This window comes from Monodelphis domestica, chromosome 5 (assembly GCF_027887165.1).
Source record: "Monodelphis domestica isolate mMonDom1 chromosome 5, mMonDom1.pri, whole genome shotgun sequence".
NCBI lineage: Eukaryota > Metazoa > Chordata > Mammalia > Didelphimorphia > Didelphidae > Monodelphis > Monodelphis domestica.
In genome coordinates, this window is record NC_077231.1 from 158,156,784 (window position 1) to 158,176,458 (window position 19,675).

A 19,675-nucleotide genomic window follows, 5' to 3' on the forward strand; every position below is an offset into this window, starting at 1 on the left:
TTCTCATTATAGCCTCTCTCAGCAATCTCATCAAATCTCTTGGGTTAAATTATATTTTCTATGCAAATGACTTCAATGGCTATATAACCAGCCCTCATCTCAACCTTGAGATACAGTACTACATTACCAAATGTGTATTGAATATCTCTTCATAGATGGCCCTTATCCTTTTCAAATAATACTTCCAAAGCAAAACTCATTATGTCTCCCCTCCAACAAGAAACAAACAATAAAAACACACACACACACACACATTTTCCCCCACTTTCCCTATTTCTGCTAATGCTATGATCATTGTTCTAATCACAATGTTTACAGCCTGAGAATCACATTAGATTTTGCTTTCATTCAAATCCTCATATGTAAGCTCTCTTCTCAATTCTAACTCTGGAGGTCATATTGCCTCCCTTTTTCTACTCATAGAGCTACACACTCCTGTATTGTTTTAATAGCATTCTAATTTTTCTTTGCCCTCCAAATCATCATTTGTGTAGTTGCCAAATTGATGTCCCCAGGTGGTAAATGTAATCATATCACTCTGCTACTCAAGAAGGTTCAGTGGATCACTATTACCTTTGGAAACCTTAGGGCAGTTGTGCCCTTTCAAAAGGCAATGGTATTGTTGACTTAATTGCTATTTGACAGGCGAAAGATATGGTGTAAGTATTCAGCTGCAAGTCAGTGGCAGGATATATTTATTACAGTGTCACATTCAGAATCTATAAAGTATTTGATGACTTGATTGAGGTTGAGAAATAATTTTTAAAACGTACATCAAATTTGGCTTCAAATGACCTGTGTTTGAAGGCTAAGTACCTTTGCAATATTAGGCAAATCATTTAGCCTTTGTGCAGTAGTTCTTTCATCTAAGAGATGAAGAGGTTAATAAGCTAGATGCCCTGTAAAGTTTGGTATCAATAAAAATATTTGAAAGGAATTTTAAAACAGTTTGATGCCAAGATATTTAATCTAGTTTCATCTTAGAAAACTTGAAATTGCTCTCATTGTTCTCAATGTACAGACATGATATAATAATTATCTTCTAGAAACCATTTAGTGACTTCCTAAAGTCCAAACTCCTTAGCCTAATAGCCAACATCTTTCATAAAATAATGCCATCATGCCTTTCCATATTTGTCACAGTTATTGTTCCTCACCATTTAACTTTTCTGAGTTACTTTCCTTATCTGTAAAATGAGATAAAAATTTTGTAGTACTTACTTCATAGAGTTTTGGGGAATTTAAGATAATTTATAATATAGGCTTTGTAAATTTTAAAGTACCATATAAATGTTAGATTGTTCTCATTCTATAATTAGCTGGTCAAATCTACTCCTGGAATATAGTCCACTATTTTCTATCTCTATAGTTTTGTTCACACAGTTTCCTATATATGGAATGTCATTCTTTCTTATCTCTACTTTTTTGCATTGTTTTCATCCTTCATCATTCAAACCAAATGCTATCACTTCCCAATTCGTTCCCTAATTTCCCTTATCAGAAGTAATTTTGACATAATTTGACTCATTTACTACTTTATTTATTCTTATCTGATCATGTCATATCATTCAGTTAAATCCAGTGGTCTCTTATTATTTCTAGAATCAAAAGTTAGAATACATGGCCCTCAACTTGATTGTTTTTAACAATCTTCCTTTCTCTATGAACTCTATAAACCAGCTCTGTTGAAAATCTTGGTGCTTCTAGAATGAGACAATCTACCTACCAATGTTGTGTGTGTGGTTTTTTTTAAATGGGGCTACAGGCTGTTATTTTTGTTTTTATCTTTCTTTTTATATCCCTATCTTTTAGCATAATTCCTTCTACTTAGTACTTCATAAATGCTCAAAGCAAGGATATCTGGGTTTGAATTCTAACTGCCACTAGTTCCCTGAGTGATCTTGAGGTCAACTCTATAATGAAAATTCTATGTCTTCCATGTCTTTTCTTCTTTAGATTAAAAAATACTAAATTCCTTCACTTAAGCCATGTGTAGAATAATTTTAACTCCCTTTCTTATCCTGGTCTTTAGCTACATTGTTCCTTACAAACATCCCCTTCAAAATTCGTGCTAAACAATACAAATAGTCTCTTTGACCAAAGAAGACGAGAATCTGAATATCATGTCTCTTGCTTTGGTGACAACATTAATATTCTCTTAATACAATCTAAGACTCCATTATCTCTTTCATTGGACAGATACCTCTATTGATTCATTCAACCCTTTGTCCAGGAACAGGTCTGTTCCATAAAACCTGCAATCTGGACATTGCCACTATTGTACAATTAAGATTTGTGTGACCTCAAGCAATTGACTGAACATCTCTATGTCTTGATTTACTTTTTTATAACTTATTTTGATTTTTTTTCTTCCAGCTATTAATATAGGATTCCATTAACTTTAAACTTATACATTAAGATTTTCATTATTACATATTTGATCCTAGTTTCTTTGTCCCATATGTTAGCTTTCCCTTCAACTTGAATATTATCTATAACTCTATTAAGTATATCAATTATTTTTTATTTTATTTTTGTTGTTTTATGTGAATATACATTTTAATAATCATTTTTGACATTGTAGCCCATGTTACCAACCATATCTTTATCCAAGTGTTAATGATAAAATAGAACAGAAGGAAGCCAAATTATCAAGACATACTTATAAAGTATTCAATAGGTCAGATTTCCCTCCAATCTGATATTAATCCATATATTAATATTCCTTGTGTCTGGTCAGTCATTCAGTCTGGAACCCACTTTATTATACAGTACATTTCTCTCCACCTTATTCACATGACTACCATTTGACCATTTGTAAAATATTTTGCTAACTATCTATTATTCTACATAAATTATGTCTCCTCATCTACAGTCAAGTAATTTTTTTTAAAAATTGGCTGGATCTGGCATAACTAGGTCCTAAATATACAATGTTGGCTACTTGTATACATGGTCACTTTAAGTGCTAACCACTCTGCCTTTAATAATCTATTCCAGAAATCATTGTAAAACTCATTCAGACATAGTTTAAGGTAAGAACAAAAATGAATTCGATATTTTACCACACATAATTCTAAAGCACCACTCAATTTAACACAATTGATCAGTGATCAATGACAATAGTCAATCTGAAAGAGTAATGTAGACAATCTAATAGCCTATTGATTGCTCACATAGTAAAATTCCTTGTATAATTTTGTGATATGTTTATTTGTTTAAAATTGTAGGGTGTTTTTTTCTTAATTGGCAGAAAATGCTCAAAAAAAAGAGAGTTATATTTATATGACGCCAAAGCAATCATTCAATACATCAGACATCAGAGGCGATTATTTTTCTTTTTAATGACCTGGTTGTCATTTTGCATGTTCACTTAATTGTTCTCATTTTTCAATGTGTTAAGCATTATGCAGATAGAGCCAAAGTAACATCCAGACCATCAATTATAAGTGTCGCAATACCTTTATTCTAGTTTCCAAGATTAAAATGACTTTAACAGATTATTTTACCCGAGCTCTTGTTCTGTAGAAAACTATGAAATGAGAGAAGAGCTGTAGGATTACCATCAGAGACTTAGTATAACATGTAGAAATTCATTAACTGCATGCCTTTTTCACCATACTTATCTTCTTAGCCTGAAGTATCTGTCTCTAAATAGTATCTATGTCAATACCCCTGGCTAATCAAATTGAGTAAAAAGCAATTTACTGGTTCTGACAAAGATATTAATTGTATATTCTAGTCATGAGGAGCCCATAAGTATTCAAAGAATTAGACATTGTTCTAAACACCAAAGACTTCCTTTAAAATGGAAGCAATATTCTTGTAAACTTTTCTCCTTCAGAAACATATTCTAACAAGCCTGCCCTTTCCATCTTCCTTTGAAGTTAATGGAGAATGAGAAAGAAGTGTATAGCTGAAAGAACATTTGATTCTTCCATTTACTGGATGTATAACCTAGGAACAGCCAGTTATACTCCTTGAGTCTTTATTTTCCTCATCTGAAAAACGAAAGCTTTAATACTTGTGATTATCAGACAACTATTTAAACTCTCAAAATGGCATCTAGATGTGAAGTGTTACCTTTAGTAAGGACTAGGAATAAGATTAGATATTTCAATATTAAATAAAAATTAAATCATTTTCTTTACAAGTTACTATTCATTTTAATTAAATGATAGCAAGTATAGCTGCAATGATTTGGACATTATTTTTCTGGGAAAATTCAACAAATTTTGGGACAAGCATTTATTTGAGATCTATTGTGATAGGTACTGGGTTTGGGATCTGGGAATGAGATGCAAATTTAGATGTCTGATTTTTATCCTCAATGAATTTATATGAGGAGAATAATAACAATGACAATAATATAAAGCTTTTAAAAATTTCATATATATTATTGAATTCATTTTCATGAGAAAACTATGAAATAGGTTCTATAGTTACAATTATCCTCATTTGGAATATGAGGGAACTAAGTGAACAAGCACTTATTAGATCCTTTATATACAGGTTGAGCACTATGTTAAGCATTGGAGATACAAAGAAACACACACACACACATACACATATACTCACAGAGTACATGCTCTCAAGATCCTCATGGTTTAATGGGACTCTTAAATGAGGTTGACAAAGGCTAAATGAATTTCACAGAATCATGCAGCTAAGAATGACGAGGTCAAATTTGAACTCAGATCAATCCTGATTCTAAAACTAGTGCTCAATCTACTGAACTCCCTTGATGCCTTCCAATACACATAATGATAATACAAAATTCTACACATTGAAGACATTGTTATTGTTCATTAGTTTCAGTCCTGCCCAACTCTTCACAATTTCAAAAGGTGTTTATTTTTTAATTAATTCATTAGTTATATTTTTCCATGGTTACATGATTCATATTCTTTCCCACTCCTCTCCTACCCCCTCCTGAAGCTGACAAGTAATTTTACTGGGTCATACATGTATAATTTTTCAAAATATATTTCCATATTATTAATATTGGCAATAGAATGATTATCTAAAGCCAAAATCCCCAATCATGTATGCATCGAATCATGTGATCAAGCAGTTGTTTTTCTTCTGCGTTTCTATCCCCACAGTTCTTTCTCTCAAAGTGGACAGAGTTCTTTCTCTGAGGTCTCTTGGGATTTTCCTGGATCACTACATTGCTTCTAGTAAAGAAGTCCATTACATTTGATTGTACCACAATGTTTTATTTTCTGTGTACAATGTTCTGCTCCTTTCACTCTGTATCAAATTCTGGAATTCATTAATCTTTTGAGCACAATAGTATTCCATCATCAACATATACCACAATTTGTTCAGCCATTCCCCAACTGAAGGGCATCCCCTTATTTTCCAATATTTTGCCACCACAAAGAGCGCAGCTATGAATATTCTTGTGCAAGGCTTTTTTCCTTATTATCTCTTTGGAGTACAAACCCAGCAGTGGTATGGCTAGATCAAAAGGCAGACAGTCTTTTATCTCCCTTTGGGCATAGTTCCAAATTTCCTTCCAGAATTGTTGGATCAGTTCACAACTCCACCAGCAATGTATTAGTGTACTGATTTTGCAACAACCCATGAGGGGTTTTCTTGGCAAAGATGCTAGAGAGGTTTCACATTTCTTCTCCAGCTCATTTTACAGATAAAGAAATTTAGGCAAACTGGTTTAAGCAATTTGCCCAGAGTCACACAGGTAGTCACTGTTGAAGGCCAGTTAAACTCAGGAAGAAGAGTCCTCCTTTTTCTAGGCCCACTACTATATTCCTTGCACCAACTATTTGCAAAAGGGGGGGATGGCTCTATAATAAGAAGGACTTTATGATTAGAAGGAATCAAAAGAGAACTTCCTGGAGGATGTGGAATTTTATTTGTATGTGGACAAAACCCCCAACTTAACCAAACATTGCAATATTTATTATAGCTTCAAATCAACTATGACAAACATCTTGGAAACCTTATAATACACATTCTTCAAGCAAGAAACCTTGTGCCCAGAGACAACAATGGATATTCTGATCCTTTTGTTAAGGTGTATCTTCTTCCTGGGAGAGGGTAAGTGAAAAAGAACCTTATTGTAAATATTTTTATTAACCAAATTTATTAGAGAAGTTGCTCCCCATTAAGAACTTGGTTTTAAATCTTGCCTCTGATGCCTGTGGCCTGGGTGACCTTGGGCAAGTCAATTAACTTTCCTGTGCCTCAGTTTTCTTACTTTTAAAATGACAACTTTGGACTAGATGGCTTTTGGTTCCTTTCCAATTTGATGTCTATTGTTTGCTATTTAAAAAAAATACTGATAATATTAGCAGTCTTATGGTTATCTTTCATTTGTTTTTTTGAATCTTTGGGGCATCACTTATTTTCTCTTCAAAGATACTGGAGTGCTTTGTCATTTCCTTCTATAACTCCTTTTTAAAGATGAGGAAACTTAAATAGTCAGATGACTTTTCCAGGATCACAGAGCTAGCAAGGGTTTAAGGTCAGATTTGAATTCAAGAAAGTGAGTGTCCAGGCTGGATGCTTTATCCTTGAAGCTTCTTAGCAACTCTTACCTTAACAGTCTTATCTTCCCAATAATTCTCCTAAAATTTAATTCACTTTTTGATCTTCACATGGCACATTCTAACTACAATTTGGCAGACAACCTATATTAATTAGTAATTAATTCTCAAAACTCCATGATTTCACTTTACACTATGAGTAAATGAACCAGGATAAACGCTTAATGTATTTTAATATGAATTGAGGAAGTGTCAGTTAAGCTGAGGGTAACATAGTAAAACTTAAAAATTAGTGCAAATTTTCAATTTTGTTGGACTTTTGAAACCTGCTTGAAAAATACATAAATTCATTTAATTTTAATGGACTCGCATATATAGTATATTTTATTACTAATCACTAAGTATTTATCAGAGTTGTTTCTTAAAAACATTTATGTTTAATAATCCTAATTTGATAAGAAAATAACAAAGATTCCTTTTGAAACACTTTAACAAGTATGATTTATCCTTTGACTGGTAAAAAGTATGAACTCATTGAAGATGCTTAAAGTTTGAATGGCACATGATAAGGATTATATTCTGGCCTATAAATCATATTTTAAAGGGCTTTTATGAAGCTATTTTGGTGCCTGAGTATCATTATGGTCTTTTCTGCCCTATTTATATCAGAGGAATTATAAGGATTTAACTACATGGGAAGTAGCATGGCAGAGGAGACTGAGAAAATGGCAACAAAGTCAGCCAGACCTTTAAGACTTTTGAGTTATGCTGTCTCTGGAGTCTAGACAAGTCATTTAATCTTTCAGTATCCCCAGGCAACTCTCTTGAGAAAGGAAATTGCAGAGCAGGTGGCAATCAACCTTGAGAGAGGGTGTGACATCAGGCAATACCTTTTATCAGAAAAGCCTAAAGTCCAGTCTGAAAAGAAACAAAGCAAAACAAACAAACCTCCCAAGCCCAGCATCCTACAGAATTTTGATTAAATGTTAAATTTAATATCATGAAAATAAGATGGCCTAATAATCAAAAGAGTGTAGTATAGTGCCATCTTGGCTTTTTATTTGAATGACTGTGCAAGTTATTTAACGTCCTCAACCTCAATTTCTTAAATATAATAATTGAAACTGGCAAAAGTAAGAATAAAATCAGAAAATATATTTAAACCATTTTAATACTGTGATTTATTATAGAATGTCAAATTTTTATTTTCAATCACCCTAATTTTATCCTCTGGAATTGAGTTTTACAAAAACAAAAATGGTTTAAAATATTTTTTAAAGTCCTCCATGATTTAATGTAATAAATGGAAACTTAGAAAGTTAGACTGGGAGTTAATGTGAATGGAATGGGCTGAGTTTTCTTTATGTGAAAAGCAGTTTCATCCAAGCCTTTACTAAACAATAAACAAACATTATTTAAAATATATTATCTGTTAAGAACTATACTAAATGCTTAGGATACAAAGAAAATAAAAAAAAAACATTCTCTTCCCTCAAGGAGCTTAAATGCTAATGGAGAAACCACAGAGAAATCTCTAGGAACATACCACACATATACAGAGTAGATAGAAATAAAACTGACAGAGAAAGGTACTAGTTACTAGTGAATCAAGAAAGATCTCCTGCAAAAGGTAAGATTTGAATTGAAGTGTTGTGCAAACCAGGGAAACTAAAGAAAGTTGTGAGGACACTGCAATCTGGGTATGGGTGCAGCCAGTGGAAAGGCATAAAGATTGAAAGTGACATGTCATGTTGTAGAAACAGTAACTAGGCAGGTGTAGCTGGGTCACAGAGTCCAAAGAGGGAAGTAAGGTATAAAAAGACTAAAATAATAGAGACTAGGTTGGGAAGGGTTTTAATGTCAAAGAACAGTTTTGTATTTGATCTTGGAAGTCTTAGAGAACCACTGGAGCTCACTGTGTAGTGAAATGACTGAATCTCTGTTTTGTTTTGTTTTTCATAATCTTGGCAATTTAGTAGAGGATGGATTGGAGTAGGAATACATATGATGCAAGGAGACCAGTTATAAAGCTATTTCAATATTTTAGTTACAAGGTGATAAGAGCTTGAATTCATACAGTGAATGGCTTGTTGGTAGAGATGGAGTGCTATATATGCGATACATGCAAGTAGAATCAAGATTGGACAGTGAATTCCTTGTTTAGTACATAGCTAGTGGGGCCGGAAGGATGATTCTGAAGTCATAGGTCTGAGTGAGTGGGAGTATTGTGGTGGTGCCCTAAGAAGTAATGGGGAAGTTAAGAAGAGAGATGAGACTGGAGGGGAGACAATGAATTATGCTTTGAATGTATATGAGTTCATGACGGCTTTGAAATATATAGATGAAGATGTTAAAAACTTATTGGATGCAATTGTAACATAGGTGATGGAATAGAACAAGTGATATTGGTCTGGGAATTATCAGCATAAAGATTTTAATTGAATCCATGGAACTGATGATGTCACCAAGTCAGTATAGAACAAAAAAAGAGAAAAAGGGCCATAGTCCAGGTAATAGATATGACATGAATGAAGAACCAGCAAAAGGGACTAAAAAGAGATGTCAGATAGGAGGAAAAGGAGAAGATAGCACTAACAGGGAAGCCAAAGAGTATACACAAGGTGATTAACAGTTCTAATTGCTACAGAAATGGCAAGGATGGGGAGAAAGGAAAGATGGTTATATAAAGCAACCAATAAATCATTGATACCTTCGAAGAGGACAGTTTAAATTGAACATTGATTGGAAGCCAGATTATAGAGCATAGAAGAGAATGAAATAAGTGGAGGTACCTAACATAACTGGCTTTTTCAGGATTAACTAAAAAAGGAAGAAATTTCAACCACAATACATAGGCAGTTTAGAGCCCTGGGTCTAAAATCAGGAAGAGCTGAGTTCTTATTTTATCTGTTGATACTTACTGGCAGTATGACCCTGGCTAAGTAACCTCATCTCTAACTCCTCAACTATATAAAATGGGAATAACAACAGCACTTATATCTCAGGATTGTTGTAAAGATCAGATAAGATAATACATGTAAAGCATTTAACTGCAATGTTTTATCTACAGATGTTTAGTTAAAGTCCGTTTCGTTCCTTTCTTTCCCATGGTGAATGATAGATGTTAGAATTAAGTGAAGGTTTGTTTAGGATGGAGATGACATGAGGAAAACATAGACATGTTTGCAGGAAGTATGGAAAAAATCCCCAAAGCTACTAGATAGGGAAATAATTAAGAAGAAAAAGGAAGGGCACAATGATGATGGAGGCAATCTGCTATGGAAAGAAAAGAAGAGATGACATCATGAGTGGCTCCCTACCCCATTGTAGGACAACACTTTAACTAAGACCAGAGTGAGAGAAGAGTTGTGGGGGAAGCAGATATATGAATGATTAAAATGAAGAAGTAGAGAAAATTTTCTAGGGTACTGCTCTATAATTTTTCCCATGAAATTAGAGGTAAGGTTTTTATCTGAAAGGATGAGAAGAAGGGGTGAATTGAGAAGGTTATGGATAACATGATAGTGAATCTGTTGAGGATAAGTTTAATATTTGCCATTCTAAAGTGAAGGCTCAATTGGGATGAGATAAAATAAATTTGTAGTGGGCCCAGACAGCAAAATTTAATTATTTTCTATTCAGTCGTATGTGAATTGCTGAGAGTCATCTAGGATTCAGGTTGGCAAAACATGAGCCCTTCATATTTGCTTTTAAAATTGTGAAAGATAATTGAAATATTAGGGACTAGTAAGGATGAAGGAATGAGTGCAGAGGTGGGGAAGGAACAACAGAAAAATAGGATGTTCTAAAAAAATTGTCAATTGGATTGCAAGTTGTTTCATAATTAAAATGCTGAACAGAAGAAAACGTGCATTTTCATGTTTAGTGAAGCAAGACACTTTTAGATATTTTCTACCATGACGATTGGTAATCAAAAGTACTAGTTTTCATTTCTTAGTACATTTTAAAATCTTCAGCCAATTGAAGAAAATCTGGGGATCACCACTACCTGTAGTAGAGAGAGAAAAGTCTTCAGATAGAAAACAGATTACAAAAATATATCAGTATAAGATTTTGCTAGATAGTATATAGCCATGCTAGGGGCTACAGGATTTTGCAGAATGGTAATGCCTCTGAGTATTTGGCGGACTGAAGCATTAGTTCTAACTATTAGCAATATTTTAAACTGAAAATTATGATTCATAAGTATGTTCCAAATCACATCAATTAGATTTAGGTGGGGGAGGTTATTTCCTTCTTGCATCTAATGTTGGTATCTGGTTCCTTGTCTCTGTAATTTTTGCTGTTTATTCACATATTTCTCTCTCATTTCTCTTCTCTTAACCCTTGCTGCTCTTTTCCAACTTCCCCATTTTTCTGTCCCTTGTTGAACCAATGCAGCCAAGTCATGGTTGTCCAGAATGCAAGGTAGAGTGGCTTATTTTTTTAGTGTGATGGTTTGAACTACCTTTGGAATTATGTATATTTAGTGTATGCATGCATGCACGATTGCATAAAAAATCACTGCACCTCTAATTGTTACCTTGCTTCCCATTGCCTGATCACTTATTAATCTGTCTTTAGATGCCAGATGTTACTATACTATTGGAGGAGTTTCATCAAATTTCTGATGATCTAAAGATTGATAAGAGCAATAAAAACATGCATTAGCTTCTATATGTTTCTGGATGAAAAGCAAATCTTCATAAACATGACTCAAAATATTAAATAATTCAAACAATGAGATTCCATTTAAATGTGAATAGTCATGATTTGTTCTAAAATGCACAGAAAAATCCACAGAAAAAATTAAAACTAGTATTTCCAATTATGATTTAAATTTTTTAAATTTTTATTCCAGAAACAAATTTATACATGTTTTCCAAGATTACATGATTTATGTTGTCTCCCTTTCCACTTCCCTCCTCTCTCCCATATTTGGCAAGCAATTCCATTGGGCTTTATATGTATTATCACTCAAAAACCTATTTCTATATTATTCATTTTTATAAAAATCTTCTATAATCAAAACCCAAAATCATATACACAAATAAACAAGTGATAAATCATATGTATTTTCTCCATTTCTACTCCAATAGTTCTTTCTCTAGCAGTAGAAAGCATGCTTTCTCAAAAACCCCTCAGAATTTCTGAATTACTTCATTGTTGTTAGTAGCAAAATCTATTACATTTGATTTTCTCACAATGTTACTGTGTATAATGTTCTTCTGGTTATACTTAGTTCACTCCACATGAGTTCATATAGATCCTTCCTTCCAGTTCTTATAGAAATCAACCATTTCATCATTCCTTATAGCACAATAGTGTTCCATCACCATCATATACCACAGTTTGTTCAGCCATTCCCCAATCGAGGGATGTCCCCACATTTTCCATTTTTTTGCCATGACAAAAAGTGCAGCTATAAATATTTTTGTACAGATCCATCCCTATTTGTTTAATCTCTTTGGGACACAGATGTAATAGTGGTGTTTACTGGCATTCATTTAAAACCATAAACTTCCTAATTTTGTTGTTAGGTTTAACCCTAATCCTAATCTCAGGTATTTTTTTACTTCCATTTGCACTTCACTTTCTCTAAACAGTATGTTTTTGGCATACATCGTTAAGTATGGCACCACCCTCACAATAGACCCCTTGCTATTCCATTAAGGGTATTAGATCTTTGCCATACCTCCCAACTTCCTGTGAACTGAAAGGGAGTATGCCATATCTTTTATATGTCAACAACAGGAAGCTGGATTTCTGGAAGAAACTGATCCAGCTACCTAGCAAAAGGATAGCAGAAACAGTAAGATCATTTTGCACTTCCATAAAGGGCTAACTCACAACATATTGCCATCTAAATTTTTATTGAAATCTCTTAATTCCATGACACTGAATGTACTGTTTTGGTAAGGATGTGTACCATCAGTAGAAGTAGGATGACAACCATTTTAATTTTATTCAAAACAACCCTCCTAAAGCATTTCTTTTTGTATTTTTTAATAGCATCTCTACTAATCTTGACAAACTACAAGAATAATAATAATAAACATTCAAATAAATATTTCAAAGAATAAGATTAGTCACCCCAGCTCTTCATTTGCCCAGAAATATTCCATTTAATTATAGCAACATAATATCACAAGCAGGGAAATATGACTGGGTTGTTGGTTTCTTGTTATGGCTGACTGTGTCACACAAGAATCCTTTCCATATCTCTCCTCTGTATACATGAAAACAAATCTGTTTCAAAGAGATAGTGTTGCTCTAAGAAAAAACAATATCAATCACATTATTCAGAACCTTCTGGTCTTATTTTCTAGAGTATGTAAGAGCAAACATATCAAAATGTTAGTAATTCTTAATTTAGCATTATAGAATTCAGTAATTACTCTGGTTATGTTAAAAACAATAATAGTTGGAATTAGAAAACCTTAGATTGTACTATAGCAGATTTACATTCACTGTCCTTCATGGTGTGAGTAGAACCATGAAGATTAAAAGATAACATCATTTAAAAACCACCACACAGAAGTAAAGCATCATATATACATGCTGAATGAGATACACATTTTTGGGCTTGGACAATATGAAAAATTATTTTAAGTATTCATATTTGTTAAAGGATTTTGGTTTATCTTTTTTCTAGAAAGGAAGCAGGTAGAACAGAGAGCAAATAGTGCTTCTTAATTGGGAAGAATAATTTAAATTTAAAAATCATTACATGAGTATTATATTGTTATATTATGTTAGGCTTACTATATATTTTATATTACTTGTTATATCATGTTTTGTCATGTTATGCTGTGTTTGATCATTTATATCATATCAATGACATTAAATTGTTACATTGTATTTTATTACATCATATTGCATGTTGCATAATGTATATCATGTATCTAGGGACTGTTAAGATTAAAATTAGTTTCTCTTCTAAAAGTATTATATTTTTAGAGGTTTGTTAAAGATTAAGAAATAAAGAAAATTCAAAATAAGAGAGCATGTGCCTAGTCACAGAAGCCATTCACAGCCACTTGCTCTGTATCTTGAGAGATGCGTTTTCTAGTAGCGGAAGCAGAGAGAGAGCATCAAGTAGGCAGAGAGCCCCTTTAAATAATAATTTGTGATCTCTCACTCAGGGAGATTAGAGGGAATTCTGGGAGTTAGCAAGAACTTCTGGGCATTGAAGTCTAGGGTTCAAATCTCCATTTTTACAGGGCATCTAGGTGGTATAGTGGATACAGTGTTAGTCCTAAAGATATAATAATTTTAAAGAGTTTAGCACAGTGCCTGGCTTAGAGTAAGTACTATATAAATGTTAACTATTATTATTATGATTATCAGTGTTAAATCATTTAAGCTATTATTAAATTACTTATGGTAATGGGTAATGCAATAAGAAATTTAAAAGCTTCATTTTGGTTGATAATTGTGCCATCCTAATATCTATAATATTTCTAGTTCTTCCTTATTTTAAGTTTTTACCAAATTTACTTCCACCAGACAAACAGAAAACCTGATTAGCTCATTTTTTTTTAGTGTTTACTTTTCTTCCTATCCTGAGGTGACAGTGATAATGAGTGGTGCACTGTTCAAAAGTCAAACAATAGGAGAGAGGAAAATGAAAGGAAAGTGTGTGAATGATGCATTGCCTGAATAATTGAGATCTAGATAATTCAGAGATTTTTTTTTAAAGACAGAAGGTTGTCAATAAACATATAAATGAAATCATACTGCTTTCTTTCACATTGATCAAATTTTGTGCCCTTGAGTAGAAGTCTGTATAACCTGTATTTTGCTGACTAGAATTTTACTGATCTGTTCTCCACTGGGTTTCCTCTTCCTGGTTATTTTTTTCTTAATAAAAATATTTCTGAGTCTATGTAGGTTTTTTATGAATTTTTAAAGTACTGATACTAAAAGAGAACTAATTTCAATCAGTACTAAAGTAAAAGAAAAAATCCCCACATAATGTCTTCATTTATATATATATATATATATATATATATATATATATATATATATATATATATATATATTGTATTAGGAGAAGAACCAAATGAAGAAGACGATCTGTTTTGATATATCAATAACCACACCTAAATGTAAGAACAAATCAATTAAAAGATTTCTGAGAATGAGGATACAATAAGCTCAAATTATAGCACTAAAGCTTAAAGAAATATTGATGAGAATTCTTTCCCACAATGTATCCTGAATATGGACTTTTAAAAATAAAAATTTTTAATTAAAATTAAAAAATTAAAAATTACCAAAAAAGTTTCCATCTAGGTTCATCAATATTAATTCTATTTCACCTGCTTTCCCATACTCTCTTGTAGGTTGTTAATTAACCACCCAATATTGCTTTTTTTTTTTTTTGCTGATGATGATGTTTTCAAAAATGATGAAAAGAGGACTTGCTTAGTTAAAATGATCAGTTGGCAGGGTTATTTTTTTTTATCTTACAACCAGAAGTTTAATATTTAGGCAGAACACTTCAAGATTTGTAGTGGGGGAGAAAATGAGATGGATTTCTTCTCTATTATCTTTCTTGAGGAAAACATTTTTGCAGCTAGATAGACAAGAGAAAGATTTTCAGTTCCCTTCCTTAAATCTTTCCTAAGGAGAATTTATATCTACACATAATTATCTGTAATAATCTAAATAGCCATAGATTCCAGCCTTTTAGTGAGAGTGGCATAGACAAATGTACCTGACGTAAGGGGAAAATGTTATGATCCTAGACAATATTTTTGAGTTCACATGCTCAGTTGTACATGAAAAGAAAATAGAAAAAGGAAGTTGTTCATTGACATGATTGAAATTAAAATAATACATTAAAATTAATTTATAATTTAATGAAAACTGTTTGATAACTCAGGGATTTATTTGGCTATGTGGATATTGATATAATAGTTATATAATCATTTGAGTTTAAACTGATGAGAAAAGCAATGCTACTCAGCTGTAATGTAATATGTATTACACAGTATTACAGTGTATTTCTTTAAATGTACATTCACTTAGCCTGAATTTAGTATAAATTGAAGTCTATGAGATCATATGTGAAATTATATCCCTTTTTCCACAAATTTAAAAAAATTCTTGTGAATGCTCAGTCTACCAGATTGTCTTTTAAATGTTTTTGGCATCACTGATGAACAAAATATAACTATAATGATATATACTCAAAATGTATCCATATACTTATTTGATATCTCTGCTTTAATGCTTAATTGAAAGCAAATTAAAAATTTTATAACTGGTAGTATAGTTTTTTCTTTGAGATAACAGCTGAAAAATTATTCATTGATGAAAATGTGAATTTAAAACATTATTGTTAATTCATACTGAAATAATAAACACTTTCCTCTGTATAATTTAAAAAAAATCAAATATAAAGGTTACAATAATAATTGCTGTTAAGTTGATGTCAATTATTCTAAAACGAAAGAGCCAGTCAAAATATTTAAGAACCTACTATGGGCAAAGAACTGTTTAAGCACTGAGGCTATAAAAAGAATCAAAAGACAATTCCTACCAGCAAGGAGTTTATAATCTAATGAAGTGATTATCCCGGGTTATTTTTACCAAATTATATTATTTTACAGATTGTTTAGCAACTAAAAATAGTGCTGCATTTAGAAATTTCAATTTAGTCAACTCCAATCCAGTCCAACAAATAGGCATTAATTCCTACTATGTGTACACCACATAGTTGCAGAGAATTAAAAAATAAAAGGAATAAAATGAAAAACAGCATTACTTCTAACAAAAGAGTTAGATTTGAGCTGTTGTTCTTTACAAACAGTTTGATACTAAGTAGCATGACTTAAAATTTTGTGTTCCTATAAAAGTGTGATGCTAAAATATTAAAAAAAAATAAACTAAACCAATAGTACTTGACAAGACATACAAGATTTAGACTGAATGGTTTCCAAGAATCATTGTTTAAAGTTATGTACATCTTTCTCCTATAGCCCCTCCTGTCATCAAAACTAATTATCTCTCATAATTAAATTAAAACCCATGAAAAAAGATATATGTGAATTTGGCTTTTCAAGTCATAAGAGAATATTGATATCATCATAAATTTTATTTACTGGTCTTATACTATTTTTAATTGATCAATTGTAAAATTATATTTTATATATATATATATATATATAAATATTATATATATAAATCCCTGAAGACAATTAATGGCTAATAAATAAAAAGGGAGGAGGATGAAACAAGTTCTCTAAAATGTATTGAATGAATGTATTGAAATAGAAAATAGATTTAGAATTTTTTAATGAATAGCATTTTTAAAATTGAAAAATAGAGATGAGTTTGAAAAAGAATTATATGTGGGCATGATTAACTTTTTTGTTCTCTGTACAAATAATTTTTTAAAGTGCAATTGTCATCATCTTGAGCAAACTGCATGTTCCCATAATTAACTCTCATTCAATGATGTTGGATATATCATTCAGTGTCTACTTTCTTTTCGATTCAGTGCTGAATATAAGAGGAGAACTAAATATGTTCAGAAAAGTCTTAATCCAGAATGGAATCAGACAGTTATTTATAAAAATATCTCCATGGAACAGGTATGTATGATTCATATTTGGAGGATTCATATTCCATAACATATAGTGAGTGTCATTGCTAGGTAGCCAAGTAGTTGATGTCCAAATGCTCAAAATAATAGAAATTCTGTCTATTGAGAATGTTTAATTGTTTTTAATGTTTAATGTTTAAGTGTTTAATTGTTCTGAATTCCTTTTGAACAAAGGTCTAGTCTTTTTTTATTTACTGTCTTTGTGACAATGGGTAAGTCACTCAGTGCCTCAGTTTCCTCATTTCCCAAAACTGATAATAATTTTTATACTATTTACCTAAAAAGGTTTTTGCAAAGATATATAGACTTAAAAAGAAGAGTAATAAAATCTGAATTAATATTTCACATACTTACCAAAAAGCTCTAATACATATCAATAATCCTGTATGTCTATAATACAGAATATTACAATAATTGATATAAGCAGAAACAAAGAGTAGGGAAGAGAGAGATGACCCCAGAATCAAGAAGATTTGACTTGAGTCTTTCTTCTGATATATCATGGTTATATAGGCCTGTAACAAATAAAGTCTCAGCCCTGAAGCACTGAAAACAATGATTCTTAGTTAAGTTAATGATCTATATTAGGACACAAATCATAGAAGACTAAAAAATGTATTCAGGAAAATGAAAATGATTTTTCATGTTGAAGACTATTAGCCAAAGAAATAACATATCCATATCTTCAATTTAAGAAGGCAAAGAACAATATGATACATTTTGAAATCTTTTCATTAAAATGCTTAAAATTAAAATAAAAATTAGCATTGAAAATAATGTGTCCTAGACAACTTTAGCAGCCTGTTAGATCCTTCTTCAGCATGTTGTTTTTAAATGCATAACATCGAATATATAGAATTACAAAGAAAAATGAAATAGAATTACTTTAAAGAAATAAGTCCATGGACTCTAAATGAATAATATGTATCTTAAAATTCACTATGTAGGAAATGCAGTTAGTTGAAATACCTCCTACTTTAATCATATAGGATAGATGAACTATATTTGTTTCAACACTAATGCTCAAAATTATCCAAGAACATAATTCTTTTGCCATCATCTTGCTCCAGTTGGCAAAAATAATATTTCTGAGAAGGCAAACAAAAAAATGAAATAAAATTAAAGAATCATAATAAGAAAGCCAATGGATGAAAGTAGCCCAAGGGATTGATTGTAGAGATCCTCTAGCAAAAGCAGTAAAGATGGGAATTTGTCAGGCAGCATCACAAGAAAGGCCTGTGGCAATCTCTCTGGAGACACCCAAGGATTCCCATTCACCACTGTGAAAAGAGAATAAAAATTCTTTGACCTCAATAGCTTGGTCCACTGTTATTATAACTTTAGGCTAAAATGCTTTACAAGATGACAGAATTTGATTTTTAAAAATGCACTCAAAAGAAAAAAATAGATTCAATATAGAATTTTACCCTTCAGGTATTTTTCAGAAACACATGTCTTTCTTCAATAGTATTAGGGTTGCCTATACACAGAAAGTAAAATGAATTTAAAAATAGCAGTGTGTACTAGAGAATGAGCCTAGTTACCAGCCCAGTCTAGTGACTGTCTGCAAAGTTATAGCTTTCTGCCCCTAGCTTGGATTTTCTGTTTATTAACATAGAGATGTCTGCATTTCATAAAATTTACATGAATATGAGACAATAAATGACAGTGTATGACTTTAAATAAGAGGGAAAAAATCCCTATTAATAGAACAGTAAGAGAATAACTGTGATATATCAAGAACAGATGTTTTAATCAGTAGACACTGGCAGCATTTTATAGGGAGAAACTGAAAGTAGTTCATCACATGTAATCAGCTCTGCTTTAATATCAGCCTCCTCTCTTAACTTATTAATAGTTATACTTTCAAAGGGGTAGTTGTGGGTGCTTAAGCTTGCTCATTTATGACAGTAATAATCAGTATTCAAAGTTCATGTAATTTTAACATCTCTATGTAGAATTCCAGTTGTATCAGGAGCTTTTAACTTGATTTTTGAAAACTTTTAAAAATATTTTATAACATTTTCAATGTAATTGTTTTCTTTTATAATTCTCAATGTTGTATTTATTCATTAGAAATATTTAACAAAGGGTCTATAGATTTCATCAGACACCCTAGAGAGTCCATGATACAAAAAATGTTTAAAAATATTTAAAAATTAAAAAAAAGTTCTACAAAGATTCCTTCTACAAAAATGTATATGTAAGTTTTATCTATTTTGAAAACATAACATTTTAAAAAGATGTTATTGATTTTTTAATGAAGGTTAATTCAACTATGATGTTTTGATTAAAAAATTTAATTCCCAACTTTGAGTCTTTTTGTTACTCTTTTTTTAATGTTCACAGGGAAAAAACAAATCCATAAATTGAATACAACATTCTTCCTAAACTAGGTTAGATAATATAACAAGGTTATTTATTATACATTTCTTATTTTTGTGATTTTTTTTTTGTACTACATCTAAATTTGTTTATGCCTCTTCTAATGAAGTTATTTGACTGTTTATTCACATTTCCCATAATTAGAAGCTACTGTAAACATCAA

General features: G+C 31.6%; 1 protein-coding gene across 4 annotated transcripts in view; it reads left to right on the forward strand.

Moving 5' to 3' along the window:
• The window catches only part of PCLO (piccolo presynaptic cytomatrix protein), a 623,741-nt gene that overhangs the window by 458,687 nt on the left and 145,379 nt on the right, over positions 1-19,675 (forward strand). For 3 of the 4 annotated variants that reach the window (XM_056799474.1, XM_056799475.1, XM_007504012.3), the window contains exons 15-17: positions 5,933-6,063; positions 10,914-10,940; positions 17,023-17,116. In XM_056799474.1, coding sequence (XP_056655452.1) covers positions 5,933-6,063; positions 10,914-10,940; positions 17,023-17,116 — 252 coding nt within the window. The remainder of the gene's footprint in view (positions 1-5,932; positions 6,064-10,913; positions 10,941-17,022; positions 17,117-19,675) is intronic. The other variant, XM_007504016.3, reaches the window with a different exon arrangement.